At 38.4% G+C, this 26,783-nt stretch overlaps 1 protein-coding gene across 7 annotated transcripts in view; it reads left to right on the forward strand.

Annotated features, from left to right (window-relative positions):
* The window catches only part of PRKN (parkin RBR E3 ubiquitin protein ligase), a 1,364,839-nt gene that overhangs the window by 458,996 nt on the left and 879,060 nt on the right, over positions 1-26,783 (forward strand). For all 7 annotated transcript variants that reach the window (XM_065543170.2, XM_045390376.3, XM_045390380.3 and 4 more), the window contains one exon: positions 1,144-1,384. In XM_065543170.2, the coding sequence (XP_065399242.1) occupies positions 1,144-1,384 (241 nt within the window). The remainder of the gene's footprint in view (positions 1-1,143; positions 1,385-26,783) is intronic.

The following is a 26,783-nucleotide window of genomic DNA, read 5'->3' on the forward strand; positions in this document are numbered from 1 at the left end:
TTTTTTTTTTTTTTTTTTTGGTGGGGGGATGGGGGTGGGCATTCAAGTGATTCTCCTGCCTCAGCCTCCTAAGTAGCTGGGACTACAGGCACACAGCACCACGCCCGGCTAATGTATTTGCAGTAGAGACGGGATTTCACCACGTTGGTCAAGCTCTTCTCGAACTCCTGACCTCAGGCGATCCACTCACCTCGGCCTCTCAAAGTGCGGGATTAGAGGCCTGAGCCACCGCGGGCGGCCCTATGTAGTAGATATTCTGAAACTAGAATTCCATTTAGGGTAGCCTAGTTCTTGTCCTGGCAAATAATCTGACTTTTAATTTTTATGCTAGAAAATGTTAAAGTCTTCTTCTGTTCCTACGTGTCAATATATAGATGCAAAACCTTTTTGTAAATGTTTGCTGATTTTCATAGTTAAATCGACCGAGAGAGAATGAACCGTGGGTGGCAGGAGTGTGCTCCTGCCTTGCTTCCCCACTGGTGTAACGATGTGTGTTCTGGTGCCCGTGGAGGGGTGTGTGTGGAGTCTACTCAAACACATTCATTTCCAATGCTGTACGGAAATGCCCTCTAATTGATAATAACTTTCTGTACTTTTATAAAAAAGAAAAGAATGACATATCAATTCTGATGTCAATCAGTTTTATTATTTAAGAATATTTTTAGTAGCCAGGCGTGGTGGCACCCGCCTGTAATCCCAGCTACTCGGGAGGCTGAGGCAGAAGAATTGCTTGAACCCGGGAGGTGGAGGTTGCAATGAGCTGAGATGGCACCACTGCACTCCAGCCTGGATGACAGAGTGAGACTCCATCTCGGGGAAAAAATAAAAAAAGAATTATTGTTTTCACTGTGCTTATAGATCCACTTTGGTAATTTTTTTTTTCCTGGTAGATTTCATGTCCTTTTGAATATGACTTCAGCGTTCTGTTGTGTTTCACGTATCCCCAAATTTCTGTTTCTGGCCCCAGTTCAGTGTTGTTTGTCTACCATGTGTAGTGTGTAAGTGCTGTGGCCAAACATGTGCCTAAGCTGGTCAATTACATGTCACTTTCCCTTCCCTTCTAACACTGAGGACAAGTTAAACTCTATCTGGCATTTCATGTTTGCCATTTCCTTGTTTTTTTTCCACCTTGCTCCCAAACAGAACTGTGACCTGGATCAGCAGAGCATCGTTCACATTGTTCAGAGACCACGGAGAAAAGGTCAAGAAATGAATGCAACTGGAGGCGACAACGCCAGAAACACGGCGGGAGGCTGTGAGCGGGAGCCCCAGAGCTTGACTCGGGTGGACCTCAGCAGCTCAGTCCTCCCAGGAGACTCTGTGGGACTGGCTGTCATTCTGCACACTGACAGCAGGAATGACTCACCACCAGCTGGCAGTCCAGGTAATTGGAATGCCCTAAGAGTATTAGAGCATTCTGTTTGTTTGTTTAGTGCAGTCTCCATGGAGCATGGCCTCACCAGGTGCATATTTAGTGTCGATACGTTTTGGATTTGAGTCTGTAATTCACTCCAAGGAGACATCACTGTAGGTGGAGTACTTTGATGTAAAATTTGAGAATGCACTTATTATAAGTACTATGAAACAGGTTTTCACATTGAGATTAAATAGAAGAGATATGTTTCTAGTGATGTAGAAAAATTCTAAAAAGTAGAAAGATTTTGAAAGCTAATCGAGCCATTTGTAGTTTCTCAAGCCACATATTCCAATGGCAATGACATCCTTAGTGTGAAAGGATTCTTCCTTCTCTGTTCTACCACCCATTTCAAAATGCTTTTCTTTGGAAAAGATGGTTATTGTTTAGTTATTTTTAAAATATTAATATGTGTCTCTTAGTCTTTTATTCTCTAAATAGTCAAAGGTGTAATAGAATTAATTTTTACTGTGTCTGACAGAATACACAAAATAATCACAATGACTTTACAGGGTAGAAGTTGATTTTCCTCCCACATACAATAGATCCTGGCAGTTGTGGGCTGGTATGGCCTTCACAGTGTCAGAAAGTTCTGGGACCTGCAAGATGGAAGCCTGACGTAATAAGAAATGCCTCCCACTAAAATTACTAAATAAAATTTAAGGAATTAAAAATTTTCAATGAGCTTGCAAAAAATAAAAAAAAAGATAATTTTCAAGGACAAGTGAAAATGTAGAAGCAACATCTTTAAATACAGGAGTAGATAAACCCAGAAAGTAAGGCATTAGCTGATGCTCTGGTGATCTTGAGATGACTGTGGGAGGGAAAGAGGCTCTGCTTCATGTGAGCTGGGCACCTCAGGTCTGGAAAGAAAAACTGAGAAATGGAAACAAATGTCAAAAATGGGGAAAAATGAAATAAATCTAAACCCCTGCAATGCCCTTGTGATCCAGGATATGATAAATTAATATAAATATCAAACCCAAGCTCCTCACAATTCTGATGTTTCAACCAGAGTATGTAGAAGATCATTCTGACATTGACACCTCTAGAGAAAAACAAGCCCTACTAAAGGATACTCAGTGCTCCAACATTATAAACCAAACAAGGGAAAATTCCACCTTGAGGGTGTATGAGACCAGAATATACCACCCCAAAATATGCCATGTTAGCATAAGTATTATTTTGAGCTGATTATTTTGAGAAACAGTAGACATAGGACAAGCTCTAAAAACAGAGCGGAAGTCACCCTTTTGTAAGGGAAATTTATATCTACCAAGGAAATCTCCATTTGTAAGGGTGTCTCCCTCTCCTTACTAGGATGAGAAGGACAGAGTCTCTGGAGACTCTGATTCTTGAGAAGCCACCAACTTAATAATCTGCGTAACAAACCTTACTCTTGTCTTCTCCTCTCCCTTTCTTCCTTTGCCGTAGAAGATAGTATCCAAGCCTGAATTTTAGACCACCTCTTTGAGATTTATGCATTTTTTCTGGATGTCTAACATGTACGGTCATCCCTCCCCATCAATAGGCAATATGTTTCAAGTCCCCCAATGTAGGGCTGAAACCAAAAGTGGTACCAACTGTGTAACAGATTGGATTTATTATGTTAGTAGACCTATCTACTAGTTCTTTGATTTCCCAAAATAAAATTCTTACTAAAAATAAAAAAATCACATTGTTTAGAACAAAATTAAACCTTTACCTATTACTGAATATTAAAAACAATTTTAGCACAATAATCATATTCTGTACATATTCACATTCGTTAATCCATTTCCTAGTGCATCTGTCTCTACTATCTTATCAAACATATTTATCTGACTCTTCTTATTTTGTTTTATCATAAAATTGTCCTTGGTCTTCTCCAGAATTTTCTTTTATGAGAATGAACTTAGAATTATTGACATTTTCAATTGACTTTTTTTGTCTTTCTCTCTAGACCATAATTTTTTGTTAAGAAAATATAGTATTCTCTCTATATAGGGTCTGAAGTACCAGTAGGCACTGAGAAAATTCTGCTAAATGTATAATATTCTCTTTATTTTTAAATTGAAATGTGTAATTATTTCCACCCAAACAATAGACAATAAATTCTAGTAAATGTGTGGAATGCGGTAAATGACAGCAGCTTTCAGAGTACTGTGTGGCCTATGATGACATGCTGTTTCACCTTTACTTTCCACCCATGTCTGAGTCACATCTTACCTCTGATCACCATGTTTCTCATTTACCCCTCTGTCTTGTGGTCTGCCAGCTTTGTGCATTTTGCAGGCTAGGGACTGGCTTAGGCAACTCTACATGGTGCAGCTGGGGGCTGCAGGGGTGCCCTCCTAATACACTTCTCCCTGCACCACTACAGACTGGGGGTGACTTCCTGGTACCCTACATACTGCTACTGAAAGGCCTCTGTGTAGTTATATTGCATCTGTAAAGGATTGGGAAAAGAGACATGGCTTATCCCAGGTCAACTTTCAGATTTAACTCTGTGTTAAACTAACAACTAAACTACAAGTAATCCTCTCCTACTCATTAGAACCGGAAGGAATCCTTTTCAGAACCCTTAGGACTCTCCCTTGTTACTTGCTAGTTTGTACTCCAGTTCCGACTTCGCCTTTGAATCTCTTTGAGGATGGAGTTTTTGTCCAGTTAACTGTAGTTTTCCTCAAAATCTCTTAGAAGAGTGGTGAGACATGTTTACTAAATTCCTTAAAATTGTAAACATAGTAAGTCATTCATCAGAATTCCTGTGCATTTAGCTTTTAGAACGAATGCTTTATTTAAGATTATACAGAGAAAATGAGACTTCATCTCTTCAAATGTCTTGGTTCATTCTTGGTTTGAGTTACGACTTTGGAATGATTTGAAATGACTATATGCAAACAGTATGCCTATATGATTATTTTTCTTCACTAAAAATTATAGCGTAAAGTTACTAGAGCAGAGAGTCACAGACTGCCATGTGCAGAATTATCTTGCATGCTTTTCCATGTTTCTTTGATGGCCAGAATGGCAAGAAAAAAAATAAATCTTATTTCATTACTTTTCTGTGACCAGAAATTCTGATGTATTTGTCTGGGGGTAGAGGCCGCAAAATGTTGCTACTGATTACACTCTGAGAAACTCTGCCCTATCGCTACGATTTTCCAGTCTTACAATTATGGATCCTACGTGTTGTTCTCATGCAACAATCGGATGCTGGGTGGGAGAACAGAGGCAGGTTGGTGAGAGGTGAACACACCGAGCCAACCACAGAAGCCTGAGACAATTCCTGTCTACGTACTTCACATATTAAACACATACAACATCTGTCGTTTGGAAAGACACAAATGATCCTTGGTTATACAATGATTGAAAACCTCTGCCTCAGAAAAACAGATTAAAAGAAATTCCAATTTTCTGTACTTCCAGAGTCTTCAAATTCAGCTTCGAAGGATATAAGTGCTGGCTGGATGTGGGAGGGCTCTAACGGGTGAATAGCTGGGCTGTAGCCACACATGTTATTGAAACAAGTGGAAACTTCTGAAACCCGAGAAGGTGCCTTTCAAGTCTTTTTAGTTGGCAAAAGATAACTGGTTAACATGAGAGGTGACAACATGATGTACATGAATAACTGGTTACACGGTTGGTACCAAGAACGCAAGCATGTCACACTAAGATTTGTAAGAGGACGTCCAAGAACTAGAATGAGTCATTGAAGTAATTTTTATAGCAGTGCCACTCAAGCTTTAGTGCTCATCAGAATCACCTGAGGACCTATAAAATCACAGATTCCTGGGCCCAGAACATTTGGCCTTGGATGGAAGCTGAGAAGTTGCAGGTCTAACAAGCTCTCAGGTGATACTAATACTGCGGGCCCAGGGGCTGTGCTTTAAGTAGTACTGCCCTAAATAGTAAAAAATAGTATTGCTTAAAATATGGTCAGTGAATAAAATCTATTTTACTATGTTGTGAACAAGAACATTGAGCTGCACCTGGGCTGCAGAGTGCCTGTGTGTAAATTACCTGCACGTGTTGCTGGTGTTTCCTAAATGAGCCTCCATTCATCATCTCCTGACAGTCAGCTGAAGTCATTGGACCTAGCCCAAAAATAGGAGGCCCCTCTAGTAGCATACAGTTAATGAACTACATAAACGAATAATGACTGAGTCCTTCCTCTGTGCCAAGCACAGTACCAGGTACTGGGATGTAGCAGAAAATAGAAACAGACAAAATGCCTGCCCGAGCGGAGCGCTGTTCTGCTTGGAGCAGAAGCTAATAAAGAAACACCCAACCAACTAGTAAGTGTGTGTTCTGTGGAGAAACTGCAGAGTAAAGGGGACAAAGAGTATTGGTGGGGAGTTTTTGTAATACACGGCAGCCGCGAGGCCTATGTGATGAGCTAACCTGTGAGGAGGGTACCCTCAGGGAGCACCCATTTGTGCGCAGGCAGAGGCGACAGCAACTCGTGAGCCCCAGGCAGGGCCCTGCCCAGAAAACGCAGCAGCCAGTGTGGGGCGGAGCTTGTAACAGGTGGAGCTCGGAGAAGACGATGTCAGAAAAAGGGCAGGGTAGAGAGGTCAGGCAGGGTCCGCTGGGTCCAGGATTTGACCCTGTTGAGAAAATTTGACTTTCGAGCAACGGAGTGACATGATCTGACTTCAGGAAGTCTCACGCTGGCTGCTCGTCAAGGAACCGCAGGAGGAAAGGGTGGAGGCAACACAACCCGTAAGGTTTCAAATCCTAGAACTGCCGCATTGCCCAGAACAACGGGAACGGGTCCTACCTGGAGGCAGTATGGGTGAGTGCTTGCTGCAAACCTGGCAGTATAGGAAAACCTGTTTCCTTGAAATATCTCTTTTAATTCCTTGCAGCCCTGTAAGGTGGACCATGTTCATATCCTCTTTATAGATGAGGAAACTACACAGACCACTTGAGGAACCGACCCAGACCATCCAGGCCTTACCCAGGGGGACTGTCTCACTGCAGAGCTTACGTAAAGTGTCCAGTCGCCTGTGTTTTCCTGAATATGGATATCAGAAGAAAGGAACTTTTCCATTTCCTGTAGACATTTTGGTTAGAAAGTAGATATAGTCTTAACATGGATCTTTTTGGAGAGTCATATTAATTGATTTCAGCCAAGTAGTCAAATTTTAAAACTCTGTATCACATGGTATACTATTTTTTCAGAATTTTTGCTTTTGGAAAAACAAAAGAAAAACTTTGGTAATGTTTTCCAGTTTTTTTGAGTGTTACTGTCTAGCTTACTAAGAAAGCATTTAATTATACGGAAGAACAATTCACTATACAATAGGCCTTTTGCTTCTTGCTAAATGAAAGAGACTAGTTTTGAGGAAACAGTACATCACACTTCTTCAATCCATGGCCCACAGGCCGCATGCAACCTAGGACAGCTTTGAACGCAAATTCATAAACTGTTTAAAAACATTATGAGGTATTTTTGTTTTTGTTTTGTGATTTTTGTTTATAGGTCACCAGTTATTTGTGTGTTTGATGTGTGGTCCAAGACAATTTTTTTTCCGTTGTGGCCCAGGGAAGCCAAAAGATTTGACATTCCTGCATTATGTGCCAGAATAAGTTTATTGAAATATGACTTGTAAAGGTTAAATAGAAAAAATATAAAAATAGACAAATATTTTTAGAAATTTTAAATAAACACAATTGAATTTAAGACTTGAGCTCTGGAGATACGCCATTGATACATGATAATTATTAGAGAATATGTTTTTATCAACAGTTTTTTGCTAGTGGTTGAATGAAGTACAAAATGAAAATTATTCTGGGATTGTATATTAACTAACACCTGCCAAATGCTAATCAGTCACGGAGGCCTGCTAATGGAATAAAGTGATAAGCTTCAGACTTAATTCTCATTTTATCCAAAACCAAATCTCAAGTACTTGAAAATGTGTGTTATACATGCTAATGACTTTAAGCCAGAGGGCATGAATTTCTTGTTTTGCACAACTGTAAGGACTGCCTCTTGTGTAAATCTTCCTTGAAAAAAACCAAAATTTTGGCAGTCATACTAGAGTTAATATCAACATAAAACAATGAAAAATACATTATTATTTTGCCAGGATTTTAATCTTTCTTCCAACACTGAAATTTTTACGGTAATATCCCTTTTCAATATTAAAGGGGAAAACACCGAAAGTGATATTGCACTCTAGTGAGAGGTCTGCCAGCCTCACATATTTCTGGTGGGGGAGGAATGGTTGAATTAGGGGAAAATCCTGAAATCTTTTCCAAGAAGTTTGTACACTACTGTAGATGCAGAACTAGTTGCTCTTTACTTTTTTTTTTAGACGGAGTTTTGCTCTTGTTGCCTGGAGTGCAGTGGCGTGATCTTGGCTCACTGCAACCTCCGCCTCCTGGGTTCAAACAATTCTTCTGCCTCAGCCTCACGAGGATCTGGGACTACAGGCGCACGTCACCATGCCTGGCTAATTTTTGTATTTTTATTAGAGACGGGTTTCACCATGTTGGCAGGCTGTTCTTGAACTCCTGAGCTCAGGTGTTCCACCCGTCTTGGCCTCCAAAAGTGTGTTCCTTCCTCTTTATAGTGCTTTACATACGGTCATGTCATTACTTGCAACATGTTTGTTTACACTTGTAAGGGGCACTCGTCAAATTCAAGTCAATCATCTAATACATTTTCTACCTCCATTGGCTGGCACGTGGGTAACGAGAGATAAAGTTTTGTCATACTGTCAAAAAACTTTATCCACCATGTGAAATGTAACTCCTATAGCTCTTCAACTCTTATGAGTCACATTTGGCAGGAGAACATGGTTAATAATTGCATATGGAAAACGTGGCAGAGTGTGCCTTGGGTATTCAGAAAGTAAGCAACAGCCCTGCCCTGAGGAAGGCAGAGCTTGGCAGAGGGGTCCTTTGAGACAACCATCCCTTGGGGCCATATACTTGTCAATGAGCACCACTCACATGTGTTTTAATCTGCTGCCTTCTGAGTAATTCTTACGTATAATAAACCCATTGATTGGAACAGGCGATACAAAGGTTAGTAGCAGGAACAAGATCCTCCGGTAGCTCACAGTTTGGCAAATGCATATACACAAGGTGAAATGGAGTAAGTTTTAAAAAATGGGTACAGTGACAGTAATATGGGGATTTAGAGGAGTGAGAAGCAAAGACAGACCCTGAGCCTGGCTTTGAAAGACAAGAAGGCAACACTGGAGATGATGGAAAGAATTAGGTCCCGTGCCGGTGGCCAAGCTTCCTGGAATCTATGATAGGTTGAGAGGATCTATGAAGTCGGAAGAGTGGGTTTCCTGCCCTCAAGAGCTCTGAATGCCAAAAGTCACAGCTGCTGTGACTTTGTGTCCATCACTCCCTCTTCTGGTGTCTGAGAAAGTGTTCCTCATGCCATGCATATTTTTTCCTTTCTTTTGAGATGGAGTTTCACTCTCGTCATCCAGGCTGGAGTGCAGTGGGGAGATCTTGGCTCACTGCCACCTCCTCCTCTTGGGTTCAGGCAATTCTTGTGCCTCAGTCTCTGAGTAGCTGGGATTACAGGCACCCGCCGCAATACTCAGCCAATTTTTGTATTTTTAGTAGAAATGGAGTTTCGTCATGTTGGCCAGTCTGGTCTCGAACTGCTGACCTCAGGTAATCCACTGACCTCGGCCTCTCAAAGTGCCGGGATTACAGGTGTGAGCCACCACACCCGGTCCCATGTTTTTGCTTATATACTTACAAAAGGAGTATGAAATAGAGCTGGAAGGAGCGTCAGCATGCAATTGACAAAAGCTGTCTAGAGGAATACCATGCTGCCCCAAGATGCCCCAAGTGGGCAACACAGGCAGAGGCTGGCCCCGTCTACCTGTGCTTTTGTTCATGCCTGTTTGGGTTCATGCCTCTATGGGAATCGTTTTGCTTTTTGTGCTTGGTTATCTGTTTTGAAACATAAACAAATAGTAACTGTGGGGGAGAGTAGATGAGAAATGCCAACATTGGTAGTTGAAGTTAAATAGGGTGCCTGCAGGGAGCCTCAAAATGTTTTGATTTTTCTGAAGTCACCTCTGCAAAGTCATATTGTGATTTAAAGGGGAAAGGGGATGTTGCATTCAAGACTCCATGAGGCCTGGCTGGACAGTGTGCTCTTCTAACGAGAGGCCTCTACAAATGGTAGTGTCTGGGTGTCCCTCTCCTGGAGGCCTAAATAGCCAATCAAGCAAATCATTTACATTTTTTACTCTTCCAACTCTGAAGTGTTTCAGAGGACACTGTCCATATGCCAAGATGGGGAGATCTGCACTTAACAGGAATGAGCGCGGAGGCAGCGTGTTTACAGCTGGGGAGGTCCATCTTGGGAATCATGAGAGCATTCTAATTATTGCAGAGTCTGCCAAAAATGCAGGCAGGCTGCTGGATTCCATTTTCTTGAAGGGAAGATAAAGAAAACATTTCAAATTGTTAGAATTTAACTCTCCGTAGTACACTCTTTCCAGTCTTTCTAAATTTGTTCTGAATAATAAGAACTAATGGAAATTTTGTGAAACTTTAATGGAAGGTGTTATTTTGTATGATCCAAACATTTCACACATAAATCAGGAATTTGTATTCTACCTATGTAACAAAAACAGAATTAACAAAATATCTATTTTAGAATAGAAAATGAAACCCTTCTGACAAAGAAAATATCACTACATTCTTTTTTAGATTACTTTTTGATAATTTCACAGAATCAGGCCGAAACTCCTACACCTTCTACATCTATTTGACTATAATTAATTTTCCAAATGGTACGTCTGATGCTCTGTAAGATCTTAAAATTCTTCCTCAATCCCCAAAGATTGACTACCTTCGGTGTTAGAGGTGTGTTATTAGATTCTGATTCTTTGAAAATTAATGCTCAATCTTTTCTGTGCATGATAATTAAACTCACTAGAATACCCAGTCCATCAGTGGGGTTGTGATTTGCTTCCTGTAAGAAGGGAATCAAATGGCCAATAATTTACTTCAGTGGATTAAATGAAAATCCTTTGAACCAGTGTTTACCACAGTTCCTGGTATATACTATGCACTTAATAGAGGATTTTTGTTGCTAGAAAATGCAGTCAAAAAGGGTGACAGACATTGATTTCGAATCCTTGAGCCCATTCATGGTACCTGGGCTATGACGTGTCTGCCATGCAAATGCTAAGGTGATTGGCAATAAGTGTGGACCCTGGAGCCAAGCAACTTAGCCCGTCTTGGCTCTGCTTCTTGCTACCTCTAGGACTCAGACGATTTACTTTCTTGCAGTTCAAAGTGTGGTCTGTGGGCCAGCAGCAGCAATTGGGAGTTTATCAGAAATGCAGAATCATTGGCCTCCTATCAGACCGACTGAATCAGTAACCTTCATTTTAATATCCTCAAGTGAATAGTGCACTGTTTTGTTTTTAAACATACCAGGCCACAGTTTCCCCATTTCTCATATAGAGATAAGGAAAAAGTACCTAACTTGTGAAACTTATGTCAGATACTTCATGACAAGGGCCTAGAAAAAGGCCTGGAATATACCAAGTGCTGAATAACTGTTATCCATTTCAGTTATCCCTTTGCTTTCTGGCTCACATGTACAAAGGCCCAATATTGTGCTCATGCTCTAAAATACTACCTAGGTTTACAGATCCAGGGCCACCTGCCTGAATTCCCCCCAGAACAGGTGCTAGGTCCCAACCCCATAGTTTTGAGGTCAGGGTTTTGTTTTATTTTATTTTATTGTTTTATTTTTTGTATGAGTCTCTTTGTTTATTTAGTTTTAAATTTTGATCACCTCCACCACACATTTGGAGCTAAATTAGGATAGTGGGTGCTCTATGATAATGATGGGCGGCATGAGGAATAATACTTCCTATGGCTGTCTTTCTAGAATATTACATTTTCGTTGTTTCCCAGCCCTAAATGATGGATGGCATATGTATTTGTTTTCCATTTTACGTTAGGTAATGTAGTACTCTTTTTTGAGTAGTTCATCCGAAAGGTGGATACATTTTCTATTGGGACTTGCTCAAAGGACCCTTTGGCGATGAGTATGTGCCCCACTTCGTATTGTGAAAGAGAAGATTAGCTAGGGACAGATCACAGATATAGGTCACAGGGGACTTAACCAAGCTGGCTCTGGCAATGGATGAAGGATCAGGGCAATTAGGAACAAGTTTGCATTCAGCAAGTGGTGTTCATCATGAAATGCAGACAGAGCTCTTCTTCTAAGTGAGCAGGAAGACTGTGAACACAGATTGAGATTGAATCAACTGGCCAGTGCATCAAACGACACAATGGAAGCTGAGTCCTGCTAATGTGTCTTTTTGGATTTTTTCTTTTTCTTTCTTTCTGTTTGTTTGTTTGTTTTTGAGATGGAGTCTCACCCTATCACCCAGGCTGGAGTGCAGTGGTGCCATCTCGGCTCAGTGCAACCCCCAATTCTCAGGTTAAAGCAATTCTCCTCCCTCAGCCTCCAGAGTAGCTGGGATTACAGGCGCCCACCACCATGCACAGCTAATTTTTGTATTTTTCGTAGAGACAGGGTTTTCCCATGTTGGCCAGTGTGGTGTCAAACTCCTGACCTTGTGATCTGCCCACCTTGGCCTCCCAGTATTTGGGATTACAGGTGTGAGCCACCATGCCCAGCCCATCTTTTTGGATATTTTCATGATTCGAGTACATGGATCTTTACCTGGGTCAAAGACGATCCATCCATCCTTAGCTGCAAGAGGAAGGTATGTCTGCGTCTTCATGAAGTTCTGCTGTTCGGAGATAAGACACTCTTCTCTAACCTCCTGAAAATTAAGGCAGATATTTTAATCTAGAGTGATAGCTTAGGAAAGATGATTTACAAGTATTCACAGATTATTGTTTGCCATTCTATTTCTTTATTGTCACAAAGAACATAAAGTCCCAGCTTGGTGAGTGATACTCTTGCCTGAGTAGTTATTTTAAAAAGCTGCTTGTTGTGTGGACTTTTTTTATGCCAATAAAAGATTTTTGATGATAAATAGCCAGCCAGACTCTTTGATTTCTAATTGATGGATATGAAGTCACCTCTCTTTTAATAAGAGTTGACTCATTTGATTTTTTTTTACTTCATTAACTCTTCCATTGTGGCATCATTACAGTTTTGGTGGTGTCTCATATTTAACAAATGAATACAATCTTGGGGAACGGTGGACCAAGAATTCTAGGATTAGAAGTTCCTACAAATAGTGAGGAAACATACTTCTAATTGACCATTTAGGATTTCCTTTTATGAAAATGAGAATGAGTATACCTTGCATATTTTAATTAATAAGATTAGAATAATTGCTGTAACAGTTGTTTATTTTGGATTTGTCCATTTGTGCTGGTAAAGTAGAACCATACCTTGTTTTCTTTTACTTAATCCATTCTCTTCATGCCAAGAAGAAATATTATATCCCAATAAAACATGGACATCTTCAGTGACAAGCGGCAGCAGTCATTTAGTGCTGTTGTATGATTGCACATTTCTGGAACTTGCTACTTATTATGGAGAAACAGATTAGTTTAGATTAGATTAGATTTGTCACCTGTTGTCACCAGCATCCCTGTTTCATTAACAGAGCCATTAGTATTTTTCATACAGGTGATGTTTCCAGTTTCTCTTTCAATTATCATTTCCATAGATATGCTCCTCTCTTGGACTCCACAGCAAATAATTTTTCTTGTTTCTGTGAAGAAAGAAAAAGTACTCTTTTAACATAGTCAATTTACCAGGTTACTGTAGTATACAACAGGGTCCTGAGCATGAGAATAGCACACGCAGGTGGTAGCAGCCCCGCTGGAAGGCAGGCTCCAGGAAGCAGGGGCACTTCCTCTCACTCTGGGCTGTTGCAGTACCTAACACAGTGCTGGGCACATCGTTGATGCTTAGTAACTTAATAATATGTGTTAAATGAATGAAAACAACATTTGTTTATTCGCTCATTGATAACCTTTTTGAAAATGGGAAATATAATTCATTCTAATCCAAGATTCCCAATTGTGGGGGTCTTAGCCCCTTTGGGCTGCTGTGACAAAATACAAAATAGTCAGTGGCTTATAAGCAACAGACATTTATTTCTTCCTGTTCTAGATGCCGGGCGGGGAAGTCACAGAACAAGGCGCCTTTAAAGCTGGTGTCAGCTGAAGGCTGCTTCCTGGTTCATAGATGGTGCCTTCCAGCTGTGCCCTCACATGGTGGAGGGAGCACAGCAGCTCTCCAGGGCATCTTCTGTAAGAGTACTTATCCCATTCACGGTGGCTCCATACTCACGATCTAATCACCTCTACGTTCCTTAGGTCTGAATGCCATCACACTGGTGATTAGGTTTCAACATCTGAATTGTTTGAGGACAGAAACAGTCAGAGCATAGCAGTGGGAGAAGTTTGCATTCCTGAAGCGGGGTCTAGCTCTTTGTCAGAGACAGACAGATGACTTAAGCATTGCAGTCAACATTAGAAGGTGCCCTGATTTCAAAATTCTATATACAAATAGGGAAACCTTGTCCTAAATTCTCCACCTGACAAATATCCATGGGAGGTTTATGTTGCACCTGCCCCCAATACAGTGATGTATCATTTGGTGCTACCATGTTTGAATCCCAGCTTCCTAACAGCAACATTGGTTATTTCCCCAAACATTAAAATTCAATGTGTGATAGCCCTAAAAGATAACAGTTAGCATGTTTCCTTCCCTCTTTGTGCACCCTTCTTCTTCATTTCTAGTTCTTTTCATGTGCCCTAGACTTTTCTCTTACTTCAAACTGATAGGGAAGTATTTTAGAACTCTCACAAGAGAAAATGCAACTTTGACCTTTTGACTTAGTCATTTATACTCTCAGAGTTTATGATAAAATTGTATTACAGATGTACACAATAAATTAGAAAGATGTTCAACGTTGTTTATATTAGTAAAAAATGGAAAACAATCGAGAGGTACAACCATAGGTTCTGAATGTTTGGCAGTTCTATAAAATGGGTTACTGTGTGTCCATTGAAGATGATATTTAGAATATTATTTAATGGCATGCAAAGACACCAGATGACAAAATTCAATTCCAAATTGCTGAGTAGAATATGATCTTACTCTAAAAAATAAGTATATGTATCCCCATGTGTGCATATGCATACCTAAAGAAAAATATTAAAACACAGATGCAAGATTTAACAGCAGTTTGTTCTTGTGATGGGATTGTGACTTATTTTTATTTTGAATATTTGGTTTATATGAACTTTCTAGAATGAATATGTATTACTGTTTAAGATACGAAATTCTTCAGCTGCTAAAAGTATCTAATGTACTGGATCCCAAGGTCTGGAAATGTGGCTTCTTGGAGACTGTAACTCAGCCCTCCTCCCTAGTGGGCCCCAGAGTGACTTCATTTCCTGAGGGCCTTTTACATAACCTAGGGCTTCCCTTTGATCATCATATTCCATAAGCCTTGGTTGAGGCCTGAGAATCCCTATGTTGAAGGTTTCACAGGTGATTCTGATGAGCAGCCAGTTTTAACACTTCATGTGCCAGTCTTTTCCTGTCTCCCGATCCTCCCACTCTCTCCTCTTTTAGATCAGAGTGTCTGGATCATTCATCTAAACCCATTAACCAGGAGTAAGTTTGCGGCCACTCAAACTGTAGTCTCTTCATACTGTTTTTAACTAAAAAAAGACGAGGAATCATTGAAGAAGAGAAGATTCTAGGCCTGGGACAAATCCTACGCAAGATGAACCTTGCCCATCTTGTGTGGCTATCTTATGTGAAAGCTAGCGGAGATTATGAAATGCAGAGGGACATACTTGAAGGACACGTGGGCTAATGAAGATTCAGTGTCCCAAGATGAGATAATCCAAGATGAAAACAGTATAATCTTAAGACAAAAAAGTTATTGACAACTTAAAAATTCATAATTTTGCTGTAAAAGAAATGCATTAGAAACTCCTGGAAATAACTAGAGCCCTAAAATCTTGCTTAGGAAATTGATAATTAAAAGGAAAACAGTAAGGGTTTATCTAGCTTTTCCTGTAAGAATTCTATTTCAAGGTAACCAAATGGCCCTAGGAGTTGAGGAAAATTTTTCTTTACAGAGAAGTTTCAGACAATAATTGGAGAAGCAATTGCGAAATTAGATATTCACCATTTTGCAAGTCCTTTATTCTGCCAACAGATATGAATAGATGAAACAATTAGATGAAAGTGAATGGGTTGATATAAATGAAGGGAATCTGGCTGATGCCATGTGATCAATCTTAGGATCAGTGGAAGTGGGACAACCAGCTAGTTACACATGATTTATAATTGAATCTGGGGGATGGTTACTCATTATACTACTCTCTGTACTTCTGTGTACTCATTAAAGGAAAAGTTCTTTCCTGTATGTGTGTGTGTGTATGTGTGTAACAAATAGATGTGTGTAAACCATAGACTTTGGGGTTATCTGTTACACTGGATGGAAATCTTTACCAAACAAAAATGTACAAGATATCTTAGCCTCTACAAAGTGGTACAACTCCCTGCCAATAGGAAAACAAGCTCAATGCTGCATCAAAAGGACATCTAGTCATCTGTTTGGCCTAGTTGTGGCTATTTTTTTACACTCCATTCCCCCCCTCCCCCCTTATAAATAATCAAAAAGGTTTTCGTTTGTTTGTTTCTGCAATGGAGTCTTTCTCTGTTGTCACCCAGGCTGGAGTGCAGTGGTGTGATCTTGGCTTACTGCAACCTCTGCTTCCTGGGCTCAAGCGATTCTCCTGCCTTAGCTTCTGGAGTAGCTGGGGCTACAGGCGTCTGCGACCACATCCAGCTAATTCTTGTATTTTTAGTAGAGACGGGGTTTCGCCCTGTTGGCTAAGCTGGTCTGAAACTCCTGACTTCAAGGTGATCAGTCCGCCTTGGCCTCCCAAAGTGTTGGGATTACAGGCATGAACCACTGCGCCTACCCCACAAAGGTTTTTGTTTTGTTTTGTTTTAATCACAGAAAAATGCTATTTTCATCCAGATCAAACGTGGCCTCATTTTTTACATAGTTCCAATGAGACTGTTAATTAACCAGATAGGACTGCTTTCCTTTACAAATCTATAGCCATATAATTTTACCCAGATAATTAACTCTGCCTGAAAAATTTTTTTTAAGAAATCTCAGATTTGACTTTTAAAAGCCTTTATTATTTGCTTTTCTTTCTCAAAGCTCGGGAAACAATTCCAAAACATTCTGTCCATCACATTTTGCCTGCACTGTATATATAAATTGGGATGGATTTCTCTCTTCCTGAAGTTCTCAGGAACAGGACTCTAATAGCCAGGTAGTAAACCTGATTTGTCCGCTGGGCTTCATCAGCACTGTCTATGTGTCTCGTTAGTTTTCTGGACTAGCATACAGCTGTATCTGATGAAGTGAGATTTATTCTCAAATATAATTATCCACGTGTATTCTTTGTTGCAAAATCGATTTGTTCAATTGTATCCTGGTAAGATGAGAACAAATCCTAATTGAACCTATGTAAATAACTATGTTGTAATGAAAAAGTAAGGCGAATCAGTAAAAGTATTTCTTTCTGCCTTTCTAAGGATGGTAAAAATCAGACACTACTTAGAATTTTTTAAATTTTATATGCAAAAGCAGCTGATGGCTCATGCCTGTAATCCCAGCACTTTGAGAGGCCAAGGCGGGCGGATCACGAGGTCAACAGATCGAGATCATCCTGGCCAATATGGTGAAACCTCGTCTCTACTAAAAATACAGAAATTAGCCGGGTGTGGTAGTGGCGCACCTGTAGTCCCAGGTACTCGGGAGACTGAGGCAGGAAAATTCCTTGAACCTGGGAGGCAGAGGTCGCAGTGAGCCGAGATCATGCCACTGCACTCCAGCCTGGTGACAGAGCAAACAAAAATTATATGCAAAAGCAATAGTCTATTATATTCAAGGTGATATCGATGGAGAAGAAAGAGATCTTCATATATCCATAAAAATAGATATTAAGTGCAATACTAAAAGCATTCAAAACAAGTAGCCATAATTAAACTCATCCGTTCATTTCTTCTTGTGTAATTAATTGTTATTTTTTGGATCTTGGATTAGGTGCTAGTTTCATGAAGAACATCTATTTCCAGACTGAAATAAGTCCTGGAAATTCTGATTCGTTCCGTGGTCCAGTCTGAAAGTTGTTGAGCTGATGTCAACTCTAACGCCAGTAACCAAGAGTCTATTCTTTGAAGTGTCAGTAGTCCAGAGTACCTGGCACACTCCTTTCTGAGAGGTCTGCAGACAGGAGTATATGCTGAAGATACAACCCCAGGCCTGTGGTTTATTGCACAATTCACAGGCAAACATGAGATGGAGACAGAAACCAGTTTGATACCAATGAAAGGCTAGATCAATTATTACAGTGACTAGCAATATCAGAATGACAAGTGTAAAATTCCCCTTTGTGACACAGTGCATAATTATTTTATAAGAGTTTGATCAATGTTTCTGTGGAGAGTAAGAACATATAATGGACAGCATGGGCTCTGATGATTCTCTTTAGTCTTCCCATTAAGTGTTAAATTAGAAAAAGACTTCTGTGCATAACATTTCATATATACAAACTGAACCCAGGGAAGGCTGAGCGTCCTTCTGATTTGGCAGCTCATTCCATAGCTCTTCTATAGTGGGGAGGCTAATAAGAAATACAAAGCCCTCGAAACAAACCTAAGGCTTTCTAGCTCCTCTCTCCAGGGAGCCTGTGGGAAATATTAAAGCCAGTTTTAAGTATAAACTATATTCTTGAATTTTTATGGTCTATATTTTTACATTTTAAATCTGAAATTTAAATAGGGTTCGGGGGAAATTAAAGTAGTTGTCAGAGTAGAGTTGGTCATTTGCCTATAATAAAATCCTAGGTGCCTCAAGACAAATATTTAATTATCGATTTAGTCAAATTGACAAGAAAGTATTGGAAAATGATTGTTGGTAATGTAATATGATTGCAAGGAATCCTGATTCATTCACAAGTGAGGAAACTTTACCTTTCATAATTTTATGTTTTTATTTAACGCTATGCTAGAACCAACACAAAGCAGATATTATTCTGGGGGGTTATAAAATCTCTGCTTCCTGGTCATATCACACAAAAGGGAAAAATAGTATTTTTACTATGCCTTGGTAAGATTTCTAAGATGAATTTATCAATTCAACCAAGAAAAAGACTACTTTTAATTTTGCATTAATGCATTGGAAACATAGGTTTTATGAGATCATTTTCCCCCCTTAATTTATCTCACAAATAAGCCAATCAAAATTAGGTGAATTTTAATACATTTTATCGCTTCTTTTCAGACGTAGGTGTTATAAACAAAAGCAATTAAAATTCACTTCCCTCAAATTTTCCACAACTCGCTGTGTTCTCTCAAGTTTTATCTTTCATGGTATCATTTCATATACGGGTACAAACCAACACTTAGGGCAAAAATATCCTACTCTTTTCGTTCTTGAAAAAGAAAGCTCATCCCATTACTTTGGATAAATAATTGTATTTTTCTGTTACTGTTTCTTCTATTTAATTCTCAACCACCCAATCCAATTATAACTTGTAATCAAAATAAGAACTTTGATTTCACGAAGACACTGGAAAGTCATGACAGAAAAGTGCCTGTCAGACACAAACATTTTAGCAGACTAGCAAAGCTATAAATCTAGATAGTACAATTTTCTAGAGCCACAGGTTCCTAAAGCAGCAAAAATAAAACAATTAACATGACACAAAAGTATAGCCATTCTATAGTATGTATAACTAAAGGACCAAAAATATGTAAGCTAAATATTATGATGTCTGTTCATCATTGCTTTTCTGTTCAGCCTCAATATAAATTATCTAGCTTTCTGAAGATTAATCCACGTTTGCAAGTTATATATAAAGATATAAGAAACTACTACAGAAAAATTTGCCAGAAGTAGACTTCTATTTAGTCAGATACAAATGTATATTTTTCAAAAACCTTTAAAATTATGTGAGTGTAATGCAAGATTATGTGACTGAAAAATAGTTTGAGAAGTACAAGAAGTTCAGATTAAGTACGCTCTTTCTGGGAAACCAAACCCCAACCTGATTAAATGTAAAATAGAAACTTTATCACCTATTTAACACTGAAAAATCAGAAAAAAGTTTTTTCTTTCTTAAACTCACGTTATTAAAACTGTTCCATTGTCCAAAGATTCACCATATGTATGTGATTGGATTTCTGAGCTAGCAGTTTCTATAAGAGGAAATTTTTCCCTAAGTCTAGAACACTTGATGTATTCAGAGTTTGCTTTCTTTATTTTCTGTGAATTTTTGTGGTATTCCATTTGTAGATGTCATTATTTATTTTTCTTCAACAACCAAAATCTGTTTTTCCTGGTTCTGGACACCAAAAGTCCAACATCAAAGTGTCATAGGTTTGCTTTCTTTGTAGGCATCTCTCCTTGGTGTACAGATGGCCGTCTTCTCCCTCATCCTCTCATGGGGTTTCCTCTATGTGCCCACGTGTCTGGTGTGTAAATTTCCTCTTCCCATAAGGACGTTAGTCAGACTGCATGAGGGCTCACCCTAAAGACCTCATTACAATTAATCAAATACAGTTGGATTAGGAGGTACTACTGGGGGGTTACAGCTTCAACATAGGAATTTTGACATAATTCAGCCTGCAACAAGCAGGGAAACATTTCACACAACGGAGGCAACAGCTTTTGTGAAATACAGATACGTAGACACAAAGCCATGTAGGGAATTTATAATTTCAGTCCTACACCTTCAGTCATGGGTCAAAAGAAGACAGAATCACAAAAACCTACTAGTCCAGACCTCAAAGAACTGTTTTCCTCCCCAGTGGGCATAAAATTTTTAATTGATCTGAGGTCACCAAGAGACAAGCAAACACAAGTGATTTACACACATTCTCTGTTGTCTCTTATTCAACAGAGAATAAAGCTCTGTCATCCAGATCCAGAGATCACCAGTCAGACCGTCAAGGCAATTCCCAATCACTGTGGCCACCAAAGGGGAATAGATTATTGTGAGTCTGTGCTCTAAGCAAAACCAAACCCACAAATTCAGAAAAGAGAAAGGGGAAAAAGTGGAGAACCCCGGTTGCAGATTTCAAGATCTCTCTGACTTCAGGAACTATCTTGTGGGATATTAGTCCATGAGGTGTACTTCCTGGAAATGAAGGTTTTTTGGTCCATTTGAGCATGAAATCTAAAACCATTGAAGTATCGTTTTCAATAAGGTAAAATAGCTGTTTTGCAGATATAAAATGTATAAATGTCAAAAATTTTCTTCAACCTATTACTTAATGTGGGAAGCAGGAAGCTGTATAAATTCGTTCAAAAGGCTTTAGAGAAATTAATGTCTTGATTATAGACAGATAAATAGATGAATGCAATTTAATAAAGTGATGTTAGCTTAAGATTGCTAGACTAGGTAGAAATCTTGTCCAGTGTTTACAGGGCAATAACCCATAATATTTGGGGTTGTCTGCTCCACTGGACAGAAATTCTTTTTATTTCTACTGGAAAAAAAGTGAACCACTGCTCGTACAGAGTTGTAAAATAGCCCATGTAATAAATCTACATCGCATCAAAAGAGTACCAGTAATCTCTTTGGTTTAATTCTAAGTTTCAAATATTTTTTTTATTATTATTAAGGGAATGAACCTAAATAGTCCTATTTAATATGTCAACTGTTTTTGGTAAATATATTTTGCTCCCTGCAACCATTACATCACCAGAGAAATGCAATATTTTACTCTCAAGAAAATACTATTTCCCTTTCACCTAAAAGTTTGTGAAACATTTATTCTTAGTTATCTCACTTTATTAGGGTCATAATTATCATTCCTTCTTTTATGGAGAACTGAGGGTAAAGATGAAATTTATTGGCCAAACTGTCATAGCTAAAAGATATTGAGGCTGAGATTGGAACCACTCTCTTTTGATTCAAAATTCCATTTTCTTTGAATTAGATCAAAGTGTTCATGTGTACTTGCTTAAATTCATTAGAGTCATCACGATTTGGAGGAATCAACATTAATTCCATGTACCCTGATGCAAAAATCAGCCACTTCACCCCAAACTCTTTTTTCTTTTGTAAAATATTTGAGTAATAGTTTCCCAAATAAAGAGATGTCTACTTTCCATGGCCTATTTATTTGGCATGAATGCATATACCTGTTGACAAGACATACATAACTGACAGAAAGAATAATTTTGACAGTGTTCAGAGCGGCTCAATGAGAAACTTTATATAATAATTTGAATTTTTTCAAGAAGTTCTGTAATCCTTTTATATTTTTTAAACACAATTTTGTGAACTTGGGTTTCCAAACTATCTTAGACCCATTTCTAAAACTTTTTTTTCCCTGTCAAATTAGTTCCAGGTCAGGAATGAGCATATTGTGTGTCTCCATCGCTGTACTTTAATACGGAATAAGATTGAATGTGCCCAGCCCCAGACCTCAACCTGGCTTCTTACTCATCTCCTCCCTGGGAATTGCATCAAAATGCAATCAGTGATCCATTCAAAAGGGCCTCCTGAATTTAAAGTACACTCATATTGTAGAATATTAATATTTGTAAGCACTTAACTACTGAACCAGACAAAACAGAATGATAAATCTAGCAATATCGTTACTGTTGTTTACATTCTGCTTCTTAGGTTGCATTAAAAGATTGGAGGCCAAATGTATACCAAGCCAGTGTTTCTACAGAGCAACTATTTTTCCTCAGTGTTTCTATGGTTTACAATAATTGGTCCAAAGGGAGCTATCTGGTTTTAATGTGTTTTTACTCAGCTGTTTGACAGTTGTTGCCCGTAACTGCAAATTATTGATAGATTGATGGCACCATATATTCATGAATTACATTCACAGTCCTTCATGATTGGAAGGAATCAATAATTCTTGAAAAGATGGAAACAAAACATTTCTCTAAGGAATAATATCTAATTTGCATTGAATAATTAGCTCATCATCTTTCTTTTCCCAGAAACTCACTGAGATATGGGATTTGAGGCTAGTCAAAAATCTCTGTACCCTCCTTATAGACACAATGAGGTTACACTAAGAGATGCATATTAATTTTTGCATTCTTTGTAGATCTTCGGCAAACTTATCTTTGAAAGTCTTTGAAGATGGTAGCTAATTTAAACAAAGTGGGTTCTGTGTACTAGAAACCTCTATTAAACACGCGTTAAATGTACCTGTTCTACTGATATTTCACACTGATGGATAAAATTTCAATGACTTTTTTTTTTCCCAAATGGTAGACGTGAGTCATTTTTGTCCAGATGTAACTCAAAGTTGTTTCACAGCCAGATGCTGATGGTATTCGTTGCCATGAGTAGTTCCTTTTAATTTAGCAGATAATTGTGAAAACATTATCAAAATATTTTTGCATGAGTTAATAGTTGATTGTTGTTCAAGAGGCATTTACATCTAGGAGGCAACTCTTTGTGTCTATATTCCCGGTGTTAAAACCAAGTTTTGTTTTTTTTTGTTTTTTTTTTTTAAATCCCCAGGGTTTTATTTTATTTATTTATTATTTATTTATTTTTTTATTATTATTATACTTTAAGTTGTAGGGTACATGTGCATAATGTGCAGGTTTGTTACATATGTATACTTGTGCCATGTTGCTGTGCTGCACCCATCAACTTGTCATTTACATCAGGTATAACTCCCAATGCAATCCCTCCCCCCTCCCCCCTCCCCATGACAGGCCCCTGTGTGTGATGTTCCCCTTCCTGAGTCCAAGTGATCTCATTGTTCAGTTCCCACCTATGAGTGAGAACATGCGGTGTTTGGTTTTCTGTTCTTGTGATACATTGCTAAGAATGATGGTTTCCAGCTGCATCCATGTCCCTACAAAGGACACAAACTCATCCTTTTTGATGGCTGCATAGTATTCCATGGTGTATATGTGCCACATTTTCTTAATCCAATCTGTCACTGATGGACATTTGGGTTGATTCCAAGTCTTTGCTGTTGTGAATAGTGCTGCAATAAACATACGTGTGCATGTGTCTTTATAGCAGCATAATTTATAATCCTTTGGGTATATACCCAGTAATGGGATGGCTGGGTCGTATGGTACATCTAGTTCTAGATCCTTGAGGAATCGCCATACTGTTTTCCATAATGTAAAACCAAGTTTTAATGCCTTTATACTTGAAGCATTTTTGTGTGTGTGATGTTAAGTTTGGAACAATATTCCCCTTTTTATCTTTTGTTAACTAGGAGAGCAAGCTGAAGAGCTGTCATTGATAAGTCCTTGAATGTGCTTTGATGGCTTCTTATTAACCCTTGGAGTCTGTGACTGCTCTACAACTTCTTCTTCTAAATGCAAAAATTTATATCCCCTCATGACCTTCCAGCAACAGCAGAATGTGATTTTGAAAGACATTAGCATAATGGAACCTTTTCAATAAAATGATAAATTGAGCCCATCTCAAGAAAACAGAACACACACGGGTAATTTATTGCGGTCATTGCCACGTGGAGGACCCCATTCATATCATGCTTTTAGCTCTGATGAGAACAGTGCTGTTCTTCCGATCCTACAAGTCTGCAAGATTGGCTGAGAAATGTTTTTTTTCCTAATGGAACCAGCAGCACTTTGGGGACTAGGCATCATTATATGACATAATTATCTCACAAGCATGTCTAATTATTCTATTGTTTTCAAGGCTCGTTCATGTAAATGTAAGTGTTGGATGTAATTCCAGAAGGTACAGACCCCTTTGTCCTTAACCATGAAGATGCAGTTTTCTACAGTAATAAGGTTGATTTCCATTTTGCAACAGAAGGCAAAAATGCAGTCCTTCTTTACACCTGCCTTTCCGGAGGTGTAAAGCGTGCAACAGGTGAAGGTAGACGTGAGTCATTTTTGTCCAGATGTAACTCAAAGTTGTTTCACAGCCAGATGCTGATGGCATTCGTTGCCGTGAGTAGTTCCTTTTAATTTAGCAGATAATTGTGAAAATGTTACCAAAATATGTTTGCATGAGTTAATAGTTGACTGTTGTTCGAGAGGCATTTACATCTAGGAGGCAACTCTTTGTGTCTATGTTGCCACTAAGTGGTTTGTGTACTTAGGTACATTTTACTTGGGAAGGATCCACTTAGAAAATAAAGGAACATGTTACCTCAATAGCACATGTTGCTCTGACTACTAAGAGGTTCACGTCAGGCACTTTGCTTTCTGTATGAACTGAGCAACTTTCTCAGCTTCTGGCCTGCATTTTCTCCCATTGGAAAAAGGTGACCAACCTTAACACTGTGGAAAACTGCATTTTCCTGGTAAGGACAAAGGGACCCGCACCTCCTGGATTCTATACTTAGAATGAGGAATCACACATCCAACAGTGAAATGAGGTTGCCCAGTGTGTGCATGAGTCTTTGTGTCCATATTTTGCTCTGAATACCAGGAGCGTCAAACTCAATGTAAAACTTGGTAGTAATTTGTAGGTTGTGAAAAATGTTACTTTTTCTTCTCTCTTTATGGAATTTCTTATTTTAAAAGTGTCTTTTGTGGCTCCTTAATATGGGAGTTCATTTTAGAATTATCCATGGAATATGTTATAATTGAATAAATAAAGTAGTTTGAAATATAGACTGATAAAGTATGCAGTCTATATAATTGTTGAGGGTGGAGGGAAGCCAGGAAATAGAGCTTCTTTTAAATTCCTTCTAGAAAGAATTCTGCTTTACTAGAACTAGATAAAGTGACTTCATCAAAGTTGAAGGAAACCTGCCATATCTGTGTTAGATAATTTGCTGATATAATTGAGAAAACACTGAATTTCATGATAATTGCTACATATAGAATTCAACAGCCTGTATATGTATGTTGGATATCATCAGACACAACACATTTCTATTAAAATGTAAACATTTTTGCGATGAAGCATTTAAAGTTTAAAATAAAGAAACTTACAGTAGCTTATACTCTTGAATAAAGTAGCTTTCATTTAGGATAGGGAAATACTTTTCCCACCAAACCATACCTATCAATATAAGTAGGGATAAGACCTAGATATTATAATTTGTCTTAAAACACTTTAACTACTTCTTACTTCTCTATCACAACCTCTCTAATTCATTTATCTCCATAAAATGATCTTATCTCTGCTTGAACTCGTTATACTTCTTATTCAGTTGCTTTGTGTAGTAGTTTATTATGTCAGTTCTGTGTCTTTCTTAATAAAGTTATGAATATCTGGATGCATTTCTCAAATACTGTTTGCATTAGCAGTTATATATTATATTCTTAAAATTTCATGCTATTTACTTATAATAAAATTCTTAGACAATTCTAAATAATGTAGAAAACCTCTTAAGGAAATCAAATTCCAGTTGTCTTTTCCTACGTAATGGACTAAAATAATAATGATGATGATAACAATAATGGTAAAGGCATCATAAAAGACATTTGACAGAATTGCAGTGGAAGAGGAAAATGGGTCAGAATAACTTGTTAAGTTTTAATCAACTTTAACTTACAGTTTCTAATTTACATTTCTAACATTGAAAGGAAATTTAAGAAGTCAACTCCAAATCTTCTTGAGCATAAGATGGCTAAAGTGCCTTGAGAGATGGAGGCAGAGCAGTTCTCTAATCTTCACCACAGTGATTTTTTCACCTTCTTCAAGACATCATTCTAGATGTCTTATGCTTCCCCTTTTTATTAGTGTATATGAGTGAAAATTCTCATCATATATGAAAAGAGGACTCCAGATGTGTTGAACTGAATGGTACTTCGGTAGGTAACTCTACTCTTGAGTATTGATTTATTTCTCTCTCTTTTCTCAATTTTAATGGGCTCACCCTAATGCCTTAGCATTTACTCTTCACTGGGATTTGGACGCAATTACACAGCTACAGGTTGACTTCCATGGTCTTGATTCCCTTGCTGAGAATAAGGAGGTAAATGATCAGTAAGATTTTTCAATGCACAGGACAACTTTGCATAGTGTTGTTGTTACTTCCTACAATTAATATTTCTATATTTATTAAATACGCTTCTCCCACAGGCTTTATTTGCTAGCCTAATTTTTAAAAATAGTAATATGTTAATTGCTTCTAATCAGTAGGTAGCCATGAGACACATAGCAATTTTTCTTTAATATCTCTAAATGTTTCCCAAATGATGAAAATCCTCTTAAAAGTAAAAATATTACTGCCAGTCCACACATAGGGTGTGTGTGGGAAGGAAAGAAAGAGACTGAGAAATTTTGGAGCGTCTGTTCTGTGACAGCTTTTATACTGCAAGATGTCATTTCGTAGTCTTCAGAAACACTTATTGAATGATAGAATAATATACTTTCAATGATTTTATTTAAAAAGAAAATGTTAATT

This window comes from Macaca fascicularis, chromosome 4, assembly GCF_037993035.2.
Source record: "Macaca fascicularis isolate 582-1 chromosome 4, T2T-MFA8v1.1".
Classification (NCBI taxonomy): Eukaryota; Metazoa; Chordata; class Mammalia; order Primates; family Cercopithecidae; genus Macaca; species Macaca fascicularis.